Genomic DNA, 17,258 nt, shown 5'->3' with positions numbered 1-17,258 from the left:
CTCCCGTTCTCGCTCCGGTTCCCGCTCCCGCGTCCCTCCCGCTCGGCTCCGCTCCCGTCCGCCTATGTTTTTTTTTTCCGGGTGTTTTTTTCCCCGTGAAAAGTAGCTGTTGTTCCCCAATCGGACACTTGGGGTCGCAATTTCTGTCTGTTTGAGCGTAAAAACTGTAAAAAGATGGTCTAATCTCCCTTAATGGTTACAAAATGTTTTAAAAAAATAATTCCTGTTACTGGACCAAAAAAAAGAAAAAAAAGAAAAAAAAAGAAGAAACTAAAAAGCTTACAAGTCGAGTATTCCTTTGCATGCAGTCACTCACTCAGGGAACAGCAGAGGAAAGCAAACCCGGTCCCCTCAGAACTGAGATGTAATTACATTTTCTCCCTTCTCTCCCTAATATTTGCAATTGTCTGTGTCAATGCTTTTGCTTTACTTTAGGGAGAGGTTTGCTTCCCCTAACCTGGAGGATTTCCCCGGTTGTATAAGGAGAGCTGACAGCCTTGCCGAGCCGGTGCTTCCCTCATTCCCGGTCCCGGCGCATCCCCCCTCCGCACCACCCGCAGCTCCAGCGCTCGCTTCCCGGCCGCTCCCGCTGCCCTTTATTTTCCGCGGTACCTTCGCATGGGGGACGCTCAGATAAAGTTGGAAGGGACGATTCGTGTGCGTGGGATGGAGCTACGGGGGTGTGTGGGGGGGAATGAGCGCCTTGAAATTTGCTACAGGACGGCAGCGGGCAAAAAGGGACTTTGTTAGATTTAGAACAAAGGGACGTGCAGGATGTCCCCGAGCCCTCCTCCTTTGTGGATTGCAGAGGCAGAAAAAAAGGGGGGGAGGGGGGGTGAGGAATAAACAAATACAATTAAAAAAAAAGAAAGAAAAAAAAAGAGGAGGCGATGGTGCAGGAGGGGGGAGCAAGCGGGGAGAGCCCGGAGGAGCGGGGCTGGGAGCGGCGGCCGCTCAGCTGGCGCTGGGAGCTGTCACGGCTCGGCCCGCCCCCGCCGCCCGGCCCGGCCCCGCCGCCCCCCTCCCCGGCCCGGCCCCACCGCCCCCCCCGGCCCGGCCCGGCCCGGCCCCGCCGCCGCGCTTCTATTGGCGAGGCCTCCGCCGGCCCCGGCCCCCGCCGCGCTCTCGGCGGGCACGGCCATATAAGAAGCCAAGGGGGGCTGCGCTGCGAATCACAGCTGCACAACGAGCGCTGGAGGCGGCAGCTACAGCTGAGACCTGGGTTATTCTCGTCCCCCCTCTCCTCCTTTTTTTTTTTTTTTTTTTTGTTTTCCTCCTCCTTCCCCTCCTTCCTCCCCGTCTTCCCTCCCCTTCCCTTGCGCTGCCAGAGCCAGCGCAAACTCCCGTGCAAAGCCCAACCACCGCCGACACAGCCAGTGCGCTCTCCCGGCCGCCTGCTCGGACTGGAAAGTTGCGGCAGACTCCGGTGCTCTGCTACCGCGGGGGGAAGGCTCCGGACTTACAAAACCCAGACGGGGGCACGGGCTAGACGTTTTGCACCGTTCTTCTTCCTGCACAGACCCGAAGGCAGCATCTTTTGTTTTGTTTTGCTTTTTGCCCTTCCTGCTACCGCTCCTTTCTCCTCGCAACCGGGTGTTTCAGGGCCGGGAGCTGCCGCAGCCTGCGGTGCTTTGCAAACGCTGATACAAAAAGGCAGGAGACAATCCAGGCGGCCCCGGGTGCCGGCTCGTCCTTGGCTTTGTTACCCCGGACTGAAGAAGCCCCAGAAGCAGGGAGAAGGAGGCGGAGGTGGAGGGGGAGCAGAGGAAAGGAAGCGAAAAAGCAAAGCCAAAGTTGATTTGGAATAAGGGAGCGCGGCCAGCCCCTCTGCCAGGCTGCGCGCTGGAGTGAGGTCTCCAGCCCCCTCCGCCGGGAGAGGTGCCCGCAAGACAGCGATGGCCGGAGAGCTCAGCATCGGAGCCGAGCTGCCCACTAGCCCCCTGGCCATGGAGTATGTCAACGACTTCGACCTGATGAAGTTCGACGTGAAGAAGGAGCCCCTGGGCAGGAACGACCGCTCTGGCAGGCACTGCACCCGCCTGCAGCCTGCCGGCTCCGTCTCCTCCACCCCCATCAGCACTCCCTGCAGCTCCGTGCCCTCCTCGCCCAGCTTCAGCCCCACAGAGCAGAAGACCCACTTGGAGGACCTGTACTGGATGGCCAACAGCTACCAGCAGATGAACCCCGAGGCACTGAACCTCACCCCAGAGGACGCTGTCGAAGCCCTCATAGGGTCCCACCAGGTGTCCCAGCAGCTGCAAGGCTTTGAGAACTTCCGGGCCCACCACCACCATCATCACCACCATCACCAGCATCACCACCAGTATCCCGCGGTCACTCACGAAGACCTGGCCGGCAGCGGGCACCCTCACCACCACCACCATCATCACCACCAGGCCTCTCCCACTCCCTCCACCTCCTCCAGCTCCTCCCAGCAGCTCCAGAACTCGCACCAGCAGCATCCCCCCTCCAGCAGTGTGGAGGACCGTTTCTCGGATGACCAGCTGGTCTCCATGTCTGTGAGGGAGCTCAACAGGCACCTCCGAGGCTTCACCAAAGACGAGGTGATCCGCCTCAAGCAGAAGAGGAGGACCTTGAAGAACAGGGGCTATGCCCAGTCCTGCAGGTATAAACGTGTCCAGCAGAAACACCACCTGGAGAACGAAAAGACCCAGCTCATTCAGCAGGTGGAACAGCTCAAGCAAGAAGTGACCCGGCTGGCCAGAGAGAGAGACGCCTACAAGCTCAAGTGTGAGAAACTTGCCAGCAATGGCTTCAGAGAGGCCGGCTCCACCAGTGACAACCCGTCTTCCCCCGAGTTCTTCATGTGAGTGCTTAACAAAAATAATTAAAAAAAAAACAACAAACAAAAAAACCCCACCCCCCAAACCTGACCCCCGTCACCTTCCCCCCTGCTCCCATCCTCCTCTGACATCTCCATCCATCTGTCTGCTTGACTAGAGAGAAAGAAGGAGAGAAAAATAGAGACTTGATTTTTTTTTAATTTTTTATTATTTTTTTTTTTTGCAGCATCCAGTCTTCTAGAGTAGCTGTGGGAAAAGTAGGCTGGGGGTGGGGATGGGAGAGGTAAAGTGCAACTTTTCGACTTTCGTTTGCAAGTTAGAGAGAGGGACAGAGGCAGAGGAAAAAAGGACAAGTGAAGCGTTTTATAGATCGCTTGCTTGCAGAACGAGATGGACTTTAAGAGAACAATAATAATAAAAGGACAATGAACAAGCCATCTATAACATACTGCCTGCTTGGAAAGAGAGAGGACATATACAGCACCATCTCATGCACAATTTACCTGCTTGGAGAAGGAGAATAAATAAAAAGGACAATATATGCAAAGTCTTCATATATTGCCTGCTTTGAGAAATAAGTTACAGGACTCAGATGGGACATTCAATCTCAGAAAGGAAAGAAAGAAAGAAAGAATGAATGAAAGAAAGGAAAAAAAAAAACTCATCAGTTTTATTGCCTGCTTGATTATATAGAAAAATACGAAAATCTGCATTAAAAATATTAATCCTGCATGCTGGACATGTATGGTAATAATTTCTATTTTGTACCATTTTCTTGTTTAACTATAGCATGTTGATCATCGATCATAGATTTCTGTTGTTGTTTTGTTTCATCGATAAGAAAAGCATCACAAGTTATCAAACTTTTTACTGCTTGTGCAGTTTTGTTCGTTGGTTTTGCTCTCTTTATTTTCTTTTATGGTTGTTAGCTTGTAAATATCTGCTACTTCAAACCGCACAGGAGAAAAGAAAAAAAAACACAAAAACAACACACAAACAACATTTCAGCAGGCTGGTTATACGGTTTGTTTGGTATTAAAGAGATACTTAAGGAAAAAAGTTATGGGCATTTTGCATTAGAAAAAAAAACAACAACAACCAACCAACAACTTTGTATATCTGGTGCACTTTTAAGTTGTGTTTTTTTATTTTTTTTTAATTTTGTTTTAGTTTTCATTTTGGTTTTTGTTTGTTGGGGCAGAAGCAAAAACGCCTAAATGGCGTTGACAAACCTAAAGTTAACAGGGAAAAACTCTCCTCGGTCACTAGAGCCTCCTCCATGCTTTAAAGTGACAGTGAAGCTCTTTCCTTCAGGACATTCCCAGCCTGGAGTGATGAAGCTTGGCCATACAGTTTCCCTTCTGATTGCACACTCAGGAAGCGAGGGACGGACGAGATACCGGTTCCTTTTAAGAAACAACTGCCCCTTGATTTTCGGTAAATAAATAATAATAATAAACCCCCTCTTTGTTATGAGCCAAGTCGAGACAGCAGCGAGGGCTCCGTGTCCTCACTGCAGCTGGGTTTCTCAGTGGCAGCAGATGAGTGGGCTGGAAAAGCATATAAAATTCAACTTTTTCTTTTTCCTTTATTTTTTTTCATCATTATTATTATTTTATTTTTTTCTAAAGAGACAATACTGCAACTTTTAAGTGTATTCTTCTGCGATGATTTGTAATCTGCTTCTCTGCTTCCCTATGCAGCAAGTGAAAGTTTTAGCCAAAATTTATTTGCAGTTGTATAGTAGTAGTAGTTTGGAGTCTTATGGGTGTTTTTATTACTTTTTTTTTTTTTTTTTTTCTTTTTCCTCCTGCAGGTCAGTAAAAGGATTTACGTTGCACTGACAAAAATACCAAAATGAAAACTTATTTTTTAGTTTCCTTTTAGGATAGCTGGCACTGCTGGCCGGATGCATTTTAAGTTTGTATTAGTTTATAAATTAACAGTAATAACAAGATTGTAATGAACAGCATGGTGCTTGCAGTTTTAAATATGTGGATATTAGTCATGCATCAGAAAACGATCTTTGGTTTTTACTGATTCAACTGTGTTGAAATCAAAACATTGCAGCAGCGGAAAAAAAAAAAATAATTGTTTTTATTTCGTGTAAAGTTCTGAAGGGATCAATTTCAAATCCTGCTTATGATATGAAAAATATTAAAAAACCTGGTCTATTGTAGTTTTATTCAGACTGGTTTCTGTTTTTGGTTATTAAAATTGTTTCCTATTTTGCTTATTAAAATCATTGAAATGGCATTTCTTGGAGGGACCTGCTTCTCTGACGTCTCGCGTTCCCCCCCAAAAAAACCCCAGGAAAATGGGAAACTTGGGGATTCTTCTTTCCCCTGACCCTGGTGCCCTGCCCGGGCAGTTCCCAGCTCTTCTCCCAGCGCCGGGCTCTGCACGGGGGGTCGCGAAGCCGCTTTGCCCCCTAGGGAACGCTGCTGCACTCAGGGTGGGACCGCTCAGCTCCGCACCCTCCTTCGCAGTTCCCAAATCTCGCCTGTAGCAGGGTGTCACATCCTTCCCCCCCCTCGCCCCGTATCCCATCCCAGCCCTGCAGCCGGGAGGAGCGGGGAGGCAGGAGCCCCGAGCAGGGCCCGGCTCTGCCGGGGTGTCCCGCTGCAGCCCGGCGGGGAGCGGGAGCCTCCGGCCTCTGCCACCCCCGGGCAGCCAGGGAGGGGAAACCCTAAGAGCAGACACTCGGCTCTTTTTTTTTTCTTCCTTTCTTTTCTTCCCCCCCCTCCTTTTTCTTTTTTGCATTATAAAGGAGAGGACTTGGACAAGTCTCTCCTTTCCTCTGGCTCCTTTGGGATCCAGGCTGGCCATTCTCTTTCCTCCTCTCCATCTGCACATTTAATTTATGCCCGTTTTTTGTATGTGCGGTGTGGGTTTTTAAAAATATTTATTATTTTTTTTACTTATTATTTTAGCAGCGAGCACTTTAGAAGACTCTTTAGAAGGGGACAGATCTCCCCCAGGGCTCAGCACCTCGCAGCCCACCCCATCAGTCACCTGCATTCAAGGCAGATAATCGCCCAGCTCCCCAAATTGCAGCCAGAGAAGGGTAGAAACCACCCACTCCTCGCCTGGCTGCGGGACAGGGAGCCCCAGAGTGTCTGCACGCTGTCGCTCCCGAAGTGTGAAAACCGTGTTGAACTTTAAATCCTTCTTAAAAACAAAATCCAAGACGCCACACAACTAACAGTATTAGCTTCTCTTTAACCTGCTTGTCTTCCCAACAGCAGCGAGCTGTCTTTGCGGGGTGGGCATAAGGCATGTTAGAACAAACTGGTTAAGGACAGAGTGTGGCGGGGAAAGAATTGCAAGTAAAACTAGTAACCTAAAAACAAAATCCCCTCTTAAACCTCAGCCGCATCTCTGCCTTGTCAGAGCCAGCTGGGCCAGCTGCTGGGCTGGGGGAGCTTGAAGAGGCCAGGGCCCGTCCCAGCCCCCCGGCTACATGAGTCAGGCCCGGAGAACAAGCTCGTACCCTTCGGCCCTGCGAAGGGGGGACAGGAGTTGCAGAGGAAAAGGTTGGGAGAGCCTGGCTTTCCCTCTATAGCCTCCCCCCTTGCCAGTAAATGCTATGGCTGCAGAAAGCCTGAGAGGAATATTGTTTGTGGGAACTGCCACCGCATATTAATGTCCCTTCATGCATGCATTGAATAAATCACTAGGGCTAATTGAACAACAACAACAACAAAAAATAGGAAAAACAGGCCTTAGAAAAGCCCTCCAGATTCCCACCGCAGAACTGTGTCAGTGGCGGGGCAGACCCGCGGCTCGGCGAGGGCGGCTGCAGCTCCCGGGCCCGTTCCTGAGGTTTAATTTATCCCATTTAAAAGAAAAGAAAAACACGGCCAAGGACCAACACGGGCACAGCTGGGGCCGGTGGGGCTGGGACGAGCCCGGCCCGGCTGGACGCTGCGGCCCCAGAGGGTCAGGCCGGCTTCCTAGGACCTCGCAGGCGGCTCCGGGGCGGGGGGGGGATCTCCGACATGTCGAGGGGGTCGAAAAGCCACTTGTGCTTGGCCCGGCCTGCCACTGGGCAGGGCTCTGTCCCGGCGGCACTGCCTGCCTCCCCCCGCCCCAAGGGACCCCCATCAGTGAAGGGGACACCCCCCCGGCTTCGCTCGCTTATTGCCGTCCCCGCGTATCGACTCTGATCTCTCGCCGTTCATCACCAGTTCCGAAAGGGCAGCGTTCCGAAAATGTCAACATGACACAGGAGTCGGGGGCAAGACGGAGAGCAGTTTCTGGAAGCGAAAGGGAAAACGAGAACCCCTTCTTTTCCTCCCAGGAACCGGCCTGCCCTCGGCGTGCTCCCCGGGAGAGGGGGGCTGTGAGGGTCAACTCGGGGCTCCCTGCTTTCCACCCGCAGCGCCGCAAAGAAGCTGCGTGTCAACTGCAGAAGATAAAGCATCTTTCCTTCCCAAAACCTTCCTCTTGCCCCTCTCCTTTGCATGCGCGTCCCCCGCCCGTCCTTTCAGCCACTTCTCCCCAAGCACACCCCGGCCGGGCGCTGGGGATCCGCTGCGGGAGATGCGGCAGCCCTGGGCAGCCCGTTCTCCCCCGGGACTCGGAGGAGGCCGGGAAGCTGCAACTGCTGCCGCGCACCGGGGCTCCCGTAGCCCGAGGATGACACGGCTCGAAGACACCGAGCACTGACCGCCTCCCGCTCCGGAGACCTGCTAGTCACTCTCCGGAGCGAAGATGCTGCAAGTGCCTTTAAAAAAGGCCAGTGTAGCCAGGGAACGGGTCCTCATCCCCATCCGTTCTCATCCTCGGGAAGGATGGGGTTGGGGTAGCAAACAGCCAGGACTGGGACCTGTACGGGACCATGCCCCTTAGGCTGAAGCAGCGGGTCAGGGGCTCTGGGGGTGCTGAGAGCAGAAGTGTTGGTGCCTTTGTGGCCAGAACTGAAGCGGTCGGACCCCCCGCCAGCAGCACGGCGGGGCAAGCTGCCCTGCACCCCCGGGGATGGGGGTGTGGAGGGGAAGAGCCCAAGGTTTGCACTAATTCGGCTGCCGGACGCCAGTTCACTACGTGATCTCCTGCAGAGCAGGAGGATGATTCGCTTCAGGGAAAAAAAAAATATAGTATTTTGTTTTATCTTGTAGTTTTGCAAGAGCTGTTGCTAACAGCTGGAGCGAGATCCTAACGCCCCTCCGGGACAGAGGTGAGGACCGGCTGCGGCTGCTCCCAGAATTAAAAGGGACACTCAGACAGGAAACACAATTGGCAGCACAACCCCCTTTCCCCTCATTCACTGACAGAAACTCACGGACTGTCTCTGCCAACCGTTCAATAGACTCTCTTCAATATTCCCTTTCCTCCTCCCCTCTAGGAGAGCGTATAAAACCGACTGTCTTTAATTCCAAACCAGAGAAGTCTAAGGCTAAAAAGATGATTTGCACTGAAGGTAGAAACGTCTCTCTAAGTGTTGCCAGAGATGCTGAGCGCTGCTGCCGGCCGGCAGATGAGTGCTCCACATCGGGCTGGGCAGGCGAGATGTGTTACGAGGGTGAGCCAGGGATTGCGAGATAACTGTTCCCATCTTGTTTAGGGTTTAATTTTTCTTCCTATGTTTTTGTTTTGTTTTGTTTTGCTCTTTTTTTCCCCTCCCCATCCCCCCTCCTCCCCTTCCTGGCTGGCGCGGTGCCCGCCCGGCTCTAGCAGGCTGGTTGGTGCCGGTGATTGACAGCCCAAGGTCAGGGAAGCTCTTGGGGCTGCGGGTGTCAGGTTTCGGGGAGGACAGAGGGAACATCCCCAGCTCTCTGCAGAGCCCTTCTGGCTCCGCGGCCGCGCAGCCCCGCGCGCAGGCTCCGCGGCAGGGCATCCCGCTGTGTTCCGCTGTTCTGTCCGGGGCCGCGCAGCACAGCGCGGCCGCGCAGCCCGGCCCCCGCCTCCGCCTGCCCGCATCCTTCCCTGCCCCGGCTCCCCGGAGTCTCTCTCTTTGCTTTCTTGCTCTTTTCGATTTTAAGTTTGGCTCTCTTCCTTACCGGGTTGAAAGGGTCATTCCCTACCAGCGAGGGGAAAAAGCTATTTTGCTCCTTATTTGGCCAAGTTTCAGTTATAGTTTCTTTCATTTTATTTTATTTTATTTTATTTTATTTTATTTTATTTTATTTTATTTTATTTTATTTTATTTTATTTTATTTTATTTTATTTTATTTTATTTTATTTAACTGAGGTCATAGTAGATCTGAAGGTAGGCAGTGCACACACACTCCAAATAGTTTATTGCATAATCCTGCATAGCATGTCCAGTAATTTACCATGCAGCAGCTTGATAGGATCCCACACTGGACTTTCGTTTTATGAAAGGAGAAGAAGGAGAACAAGATGAAGAGAAGGGGAAAAAAAAACTTTCACGTGCTGCCTTTTCTTGATTTTTTTTTTTTTGTGTGTATTCTGAATGCAGCAATGAGGTGCTGCAAAATGTTTTCTTGCTATTGCATCCAGGAGAGGGAAGGGACAATTTATATCCGTGAGATGATACTGCACATCATGGTGTGTGGAAGTGTTAGAAAATGGATTGGGGTGCACTTGAGACCTAAGGTTCTGTGAATCCCCTGCCTTAAACAGAATTCTCCAACAGGGGCTCATAATATTTACAGGTTGGTCACAATATGGTTAGAATAAACATTGCAGTAAAGAGAAGTAAAAAACCATTCCACATAAAGAAAGTGACACGTTTTCCTGTCCCATGGAGACTGCTATTAGGTTTTAGAGAGAGTTGTCCTCTGCCATGTTTTATTTCCTCTTTTAAAGTTTCACTGTTTGTCTTAAGGCACAGATTCAAAACACTGCATTTGCACTTTATACATGTGTTCTCTTAAAAGATTTGTTTAGATAAGGAAACCAATGCTAAGTGTTCTCACTTGAAAGAAATTAAATATATAGAATGATAAGCTGCTGCTAAAATATATAGAAAACACTTAAATTAATAATAAGAACTTGTTCTGAGGCAAAATTCAATTTTACTTCCTATTATGCAATCTTTGCATGTAAAGTTGCTTTAATGCAAAATAGCAGCTCATCAAAAATTCTGTTTTATTGGTATCAAAAATTTATGATATCCTGAGGCATGAGGGGCAGAGAGCAAGGTAGGAAAGCTGTGTCCTTTTACCAAGTTTAGTGATTTCTTTAAAGGAACATCTCAAACTTACTTCTCCTCCCTTCTTCCTCAATTTTTTTGAAGGCAGTAGGCAAAGGTTTGTACCAGAGAAAACTCCTCTGTGGACAATGTCACTGTGCAGATCTAATACCCCATTTTGTTAACTCTATCCTCTCTGCAGACTCTTGCTTTCACTGCAATCCTAGGAGATACTAGGACATTTCCACACAAATACGGAGATGGGATTGTTTCTAAACTCAAATCATTTTCATTCAGTATTGCAATAAAACGTATGTATTGCAAATGCATGTGAATTGTTTGTGCCCATATTCTACTATCAAAGCCTGCAACCTCCCCCTGATAAAACATAGAGGTCTGATTCTGCTCTAGCCTGGATTTCCCACTAATGAGACTTCATTTGTTTCCAGAAAGGTGCTCCTGGCTTTACAGCAACCCAGAGACAAGGGCATTGTGCGCAGTATGTTTTTTTTCTGAAATAAGTGTGGCAAGAAATCAGTGCCAAGCACCTGAAATCTACATTCATAAAAATAAACAATACTGGCTCCTTCTTCAGTAGCACTTCAGGCAGTTTGTTAAAGAAGGCCACTGACCTTTTTCAGCTGGGGACAGGGAGGCACTGAGAGGTGTGGTGACCTGGCTGAGGTGGTGACAGGGCTCGGGCTGACAAGCCCCTCTGGGCTGAGCTGCCTCTCCCACCACCACAGCTGGAAGCAGAGGGTGAGGTCACTGACCCCCAGGGGGTGGTGAGGCTCCTGTAACCCTGTGTTTTTATGGGTTCTGTCTTATTTACTATTGAATGGAGCTGGTTCAGGGGGCCCATTCAGAAAAGAAATTACAGAGGGTAATAAACCTGCACCTTGGACTTCTGTTAACTGCTTCTTCCTTGCTCTTATGCTGCAGTGGAGTTATTACCTAAAGCCTTTACAGTCATGAGAAAGGGAAAATATAACCAGATCGCTGTGCTAGCACCAGCCCTTACAGCTCTCCCCATCTCCATTTTCCCCCATTTAAGGCAGCCAACAAAACAGGCAAAAGAGCTTTTGAGTCTGAAATGTCTGCTCATGTGATCCTTAAGGGAAGCTTTTACATTTCTACTCATTCTGGCCCATATCATCCAGTGACATCCAGCTCCACCTGTCATGTTAGTGCCATTGCAATGCTTCCATCAGTTCTAGCTCTGAGCCATCCCATGCAGTTGTTGAGGCTGATAAACACAGAGTGCATTCAGGACACCAGGAAGAGAGGACTGCTAAACAAATTTTTGACACAGGCCATCCTTAATTTATGTCAGCCTCGACCTGTGGATCGAACTTTTTATTCTGGGTTTTACAGTGGCAACACTAAGCTGGTCTGTGAGAACATGTGCTGATCTCAGGGACTGGAGGAGCACAACTTCACTAGGTCCAGCACTGGTTTGTGGAGCAACAGCTTAACCCAGACCACATAAGGATAGAAATAATAGCAAAGATGTTAGCAGCAAATGAGTTTGGACGGGTTATTTCCAAGTTCTCATTTATCTCAAGTCAGGTACCTGAAAGAGCAGGATATTAAAGCAAGTACCTGTGAGCCTCAGAGGCTACGTAAGAAGTGACTCATGAGAAAGACAGACAGACAGACAGCAATCATTATAATAGCAGTAATGTTATAAAATGTCTATGGCATTCTGATTTGCAGTGTTACCAGATATCTCTCATGTAGTGATTTCTGTCCTACCATGAGGTGACACAAAATGAAAGGACCCTTTCCTTGTAAACAGCAGGTAAGTTTAAATTTGTAATAATCAGATTTTATAGTTATGTAGCTCAGCTCAATAATTAATGAAATAGTTTCAATGAAATTTAAAACATATCAGAGGTATTAGCTGGTCTTTGCTCCTGAATCTAAACTCAATGTTTCTATTAACTGCCTTGTATCTTTTAAAATGAGCCCTTCTCCATAATCTGTTTTCAATTGAACACTACAGTAAATACATCAAGATTACTGGATCACATTGTTTACAGATGAAACAGTTTAAAGGTGAAGTTATTTTTGGTTTAAATCTCCCGTGTTCTAAAATGAAAGGCATTTCTGGAGTAGATGCTGAAAAACAAAAATACCATAAAGAAAGAAAAAAGCAAGAAGATAAAATGTGGCACTGTGAGGGTTAAGCAAGGTCCTAGGATCCAAGTAAATATTTATATGAGTGCTCAAAGAGGGGGGAAAAAAATCTCAATATAACCAAAATATAAATCAGGTGCTTTATGTTAGCTGTCAAATTATTCTAGCCCCTGCATTCCAGTACTTGCTCTGCTGGTAATGTCACATACAACGTGTGGGCTTATGCCCTGGTGCAGGTTTGGCAAGTAATTAAAGTCAGTCCCAGGGAGGTTTACACAGACTCCCTTCGATCCACTGGGAGACAAAGAATGTGTTAACTGTGATAGCTGCAAGTGTGCAAAACTGTATGAGAGAGGGATTGTTACAAGCAGGGGTGAAAAGCCTGGCTCCTGGAGTGCTGCTCCCTGCCTCTCTCCAGCCTGGATTAACTCTTTGGAGCCTCTTTGTGGCTCTTTGCAGAGGCAATGGAAGCTGGGTAGTACCAGTCAGCAGCCAGGTGTCTGTCAGGGGGAAAAAATAATAATAAAAGCAAGCCCTGAGGACAGCCAGCCCTCGGGTCAAGTTTGCCTGCATTCTTGACCTGGGGGAGACTATTCTTGCTAGAAATCATCTGAGTGATTTACTCTTATTTGCTTTGTCCTGGCTCTGTACATTGGAGAGTCCAGTCATGACAGAGGGAATTATTCATGACAGCTTCAAGATGCAGCCTGTTCTCCAACCTGAGATGGTCCTGGAGACCTCCAGCTCCTCCCCTGGGAGGCAGCCTGCAAATGATGCCCCTGAGCTTGTGCCTCATGGCCTTTGATGAAACTCTTTCCTAAAAGAGAACCAGAACCAAACTCTGGGTCTCAGCACCCTGTCCACTTTCATCTTTGCACTTGACTCCCTTGTGTGGGTGGTGGGAAGGAGGGAGGTTTTCAGCTGCAACTCTCCTCTTGCTGCTCACGTCAGAGGTGAGGATCTTTGCACTGGGAGGCACCCCTGTGTTTCCTGCCCCGTGTAGGAAGTGGGTGCAGGGCTGAAGGTTCTGCACTGGGAACACCTATGTGGGTGCACCCTGGGTGTCAGGGAGCTGTGCCAGCACCATCACCACCATGACACCCTCTCATTTAACCACAGAATTAGCATGGCACCGAGATGATGGGTAATTGCCCTCTAGCTCCCTCCCCACGCCGTGCGTCATCCCTGCCTCCAGCCTGCAAAGAGCAAGGCTGGGAGCAAAGCGTAAATCCTTCCCTGCATGGGCTGCATTTCACTGCCTTTCTCTGGAGCCTTCCAGAGGGGGAATCCAGCTGTATCTGCAAGGATAACCCCACCACCAGCATCACTTCAAAGGGGCTAGTGAACAACGACCCTTTCTTGAGCTGCCATCCCCTTGCCTAGATGTGAGAGTACCATTCATATTATTTTCACCAGCCTCTGATGCTAATCTCTGCCTACCTCCTTTCCTATCTTCTAGTCATACACAAAAGCAGAGAGCAATGGCCTTTCTGAATTAGCCCAGATTCCTGTTACTCAGCTTCGGAAACACTGACAGTAAGGGAAAAAACCTTCCAAAAACCCAAAGCAAGCATAGATCAACTGTTGGAATGGCTTAGGTCCATTTATCTGCTCTAATCAAGCAGTGATTTGTCTGTCTGATAGGGGTTTAGATAAAGTTTTCAGCAATTTGCAGTAATTAAATGTGAAAGGGGAAGAAGCAGAGGGTTTCCAGGCAACATGCTGCAGAAGGGGAGTTTTGGAGGAAGGCAGAGAACCTCTTGTTAAACATCTGCCAGCCTGCATGGAAGATAGGGGTGATTTCCTTGCGCTTATGGAGTTCCCCCCTTCTCTTCACTCCCCGCAAAGATGGTCTCCTCCTGCTGCTGCTAAAATCAGCCAAGGGAGCGAGAAAATCCCTGGAGAGCAGGAAAGTATTTTCCAAAACAAGTTATTGCCACTGATTACAACAAGTGACAGGTATTAAAAAGAGAAAAAAAAAAATCCCAAGGAAAGACACAGTCACCTCTCCCATAAGGACTTTGCTCCCATGTCAGAATTATGCAAGCTAGAGCACAGTGCAACGCTGAGGATATTCAAGAGAGTTGTCAAGAGCAGAGTATAAACATTTCCAGCAAATGCACTTAATAGACGTTTGCTTGCCAAGTGCTGCAGCCTCCTTTCTTGGTTAGGGTAAGGAAAAGTCCTTTTTCACTAAACAGAGGGGAAAAAAACCCTCCCTAAATCAAAAAAAGAAATCTTAAACCTTTGAATGTAAAGTTTTTTCTAGCCTTTTGCTTTGCTACCCATTGGCTCTGGCATCAAGGTACCCACAGTCTGCTAGAACTCCCCTGCTTTCTACAAATGTTAGCTGTGAGAGAACAGCCCTGGTCACAGATGGGCCTGAGCTGATCCTGCAAATGGATGTGGTGGGTGAACCCACAACTGTGATCCCAAGGGGATGCAGAAGAAATGGAGTGGAGCCTCTGTAAAACACGACCACATTCCTGGGAGAATAGAGTCCATGGGAATTTGGCCATTGGACTTCTCTGGGGCTGGAGGTTCACCCCAGCCTCCAAGGGGGGTTAGGTGCCCTCTGCCAGGAGATAGCTGAACACAGGGAAGAGTTCCACTGCAGCAGCAATTAAGCTGTAATCAGTATCTGTCTTTGCTTGAATCACTTTGCTCTACCCTGATCATGCAGTACAGCAGGGCTGAAAGCTCCTCCAGCCAAGAACTTGGGACTCCGGGGAAGGGGTGTGTTTGTTCCTCCTCTGAACTAACAACTTCATTCCAAAAGCAACCACAGTTGTCTTGAGCTACTGTCACCAGTTCAATATGCCCTTAGCAGGAAACAGAAGCTTTCTGTGAATAAAAAAGCCCTGAAGAGGATGCTTCTGTTTTAATTAACTAATGCACCTTATAGATTCATGCCTTTTCCTTGAAATCTCAGGTGACTGCTTTAATTGCTGCTCTCAGTGACACACTTTAATTCTCCCTCTCCAGGCTGCACTTGCCTTTTCCTGGGGTGCCCTCCCTGACAATGCCCACGAGAGCCCTCTCTCCTACCCATACTGCTGGAGGAGGAGCTTCCCATCAGGGAATCTGCTCACTCCAAGATGACTATAGAAAACCCTCCCTGACTACATCCCTCCGTGCTCCTACATGATAGAAATGCTGACTGGAAAGGGGTTCTGGAGGTCTGTCATCCAGCCTCCCACTCAAAGCAGGATTGTTGCCAACACTGGATCAGGTCAGCCGTGGCTTTGCCCCAGGAAGTCTTGAAAACCTCCAGGGGTGGAGATCCCACCACCTCTCTGGGTATCTGTTCCACCCACATTCTATTAATTCTGTTTCTAGAAACTTAACCATCTCCAGAGGAACTCTGTTCTATTAGCAGGAAAATAACTTCAAGATGTTTTGCAGCACACCCCACCCCCTGTCCTTCATGGACCTGATGACCCAGAAATACACAAGAAGTTGAACACCTATTATAGGAACTAGGAACATTAAATCTTTCATTTAGATCCTCAAAATCTCCCACCAGACTGTTCCTCAAGCTTACAGGCTGGAGGCACCTGCAGTATTACAGTAAAGTTCTTGAGGTTCCCCAAACTTCTGCTCCTGGGGCAGCCAGAGGCAGCTCACTGCCTAGCTCGAGCTCGGGTCTAATTGACATACATGAAAATAAGATATTATTCTGCCTCTCCTGGCTTGGGGCTCAATTTGCTAACGTGTTCTCAAAGCATTCCCATCAGAACTACCTGTCCTTGCAGCAGGATTTGTGTCCTGCCCCTTTGCCCATCCACGCATGTTTGCAATTTCTTTCCCTCCCTCTGGCCCGAGTTACTCTGTACCCAGCAGAACAGCTTTGGTAGAGCAGAGCAGGAAAGTAATGGTGCCAGGCACCTTTGGGTGCTTGCAACTTTGGCTGCAGCAACAGATCCAATCCCTGGCTCTTTCCCACTCTTGGGAAAAAATTCTGCTTGTGAGAGGGAGGCAGATGCCCGTGTAGGACTGGATGGGGTGGATAATCCCCACGAGAGCATGATTTAAATAGTAGTTTGCATAGAACCATAGATCCCAGATTGGTTTGGGCTGGAAGGCACCTTAAAGATCATCTAGTTCCAACCCCCCTGCGTGGGTAGGGGCATCTCCCACTAGACCAGGTTGCTCAGAGCCCCATCCAACGTGGCCTTGACCACTTCCAGAGATGGGGCTTCCACAACTTCCCTGGGCAACCCGTTTTTATTTCCCAGTATTATTTATCTACCAATTTTATTTCTTACCAGCTAGCATGGAAGGCATGTCTGCCTAGCTGCTGGTAGGACTCATAGAAAAGTTATGAGGATTACAGTGAAACCACCAGTGTCGTGGTATTTTCACCACCATCTAGAAGCTTCAGTAGTGATTTGGTTGCCATTAAGTCCACATAAAGAAAAAAAATCCTACAGAGGAAGGATCCAACATCTACAAATGAGAGGAAAGTGAAATTCCAGACTGAAAACAGAGGGCACATTTTGTAATGAGAAAGCTAAAATCACTGGTGACTGGAACAACTCACCAGGAGTTCCAAAGGTCTATTCCACTGCTCAGGAATTGTAGGGAAAAGACTGGATATTTTTCCAAGAGCTGTCTTAATAAAATCAGGAATTAATCCTATGGTCCTATGGTCTACTGTACATATGAAATCAGATTAGATGGTCACAGTGGTTTCTTCTGGTCTTACAATCAATGAAAAAAATATGTAATTGTGGTGATAGGGAAACAGTGAAGAAATATAGTGCTGAACTAGCAGGGAGGCTAAGGACATATGAAAATATTATGGATTCTAGAACTTATATAATAGATTGCATTCACTTCAGCAAGAATTCCACCATTGTTATTTTTTTCCACATTTAATTTAAAGAGGCAATATCCTTTTAAGCTTTCATTCTGCAGCAGGGTAGATTAAATTTAAAATAGAAAAGTGCTGCAGAATAGATCTAGGGATGTTCAGGGCTGGAGGACAACTTAATGAAGCAGAAACTGAAATACCATACGTCTCCAATAGCTTTAATTTATACAAATATTATCTTTGTGTCTTTCATAACATGATGCAGAGGAGCTCAGAGTACAGTGTAATTCCTTTGCTTCTCAAGATAATTTTATCCATTTTAGTACCTGAGTTTGAAACCAGCCCAATTCAAACCAAAAGAGCTATAAAGATTTTTTGCTCTAATTGCTGAAACAGG

The 17,258-nt window shown here is 48.2% G+C and overlaps 1 protein-coding gene across 1 annotated transcript; it reads left to right on the top strand.

The window, feature by feature from the left end:
- Positions 1-1,260: 1,260 nt before the first annotated feature.
- On the top strand, positions 1,261-5,060 carry MAFB (MAF bZIP transcription factor B). The gene is made up of 2 exons (XM_051633291.1): positions 1,261-2,827; positions 3,031-5,060. Exons 1-2 carry the CDS (start codon positions 1,896-1,898, stop codon positions 3,089-3,091), a joined length of 993 nt encoding a protein of 330 aa, XP_051489251.1. The 5' UTR covers positions 1,261-1,895; the 3' UTR covers positions 3,092-5,060.
- Positions 5,061-17,258: the final 12,198 nt, after the last annotated feature.

This window comes from Apus apus, chromosome 15 (genome assembly GCF_020740795.1).
Source record: "Apus apus isolate bApuApu2 chromosome 15, bApuApu2.pri.cur, whole genome shotgun sequence".
NCBI classification, from domain to species: domain Eukaryota; kingdom Metazoa; phylum Chordata; class Aves; order Apodiformes; family Apodidae; genus Apus; species Apus apus.
Note: the sequence above shows the minus strand (reverse complement) of the source record. Positions and strands in the feature narration are given on the sequence as shown.

Bases quoted from the DNA above. Each gene is read 5' to 3' on its own strand.
- MAFB (XM_051633291.1), top strand. From the start codon at position 1,896: ATGGCCGGAGAGCTCAGCATCGGAGCCGAGCTGCCCACTAGCCCCCTG. The intron at 2,828-3,030 runs GTGAGTGCTTAA...TTTTTTTTGCAG, and splicing joins TCTTCCCCCGAGTTCTTCAT to CATCCAGTCTTCTAGAGTAG.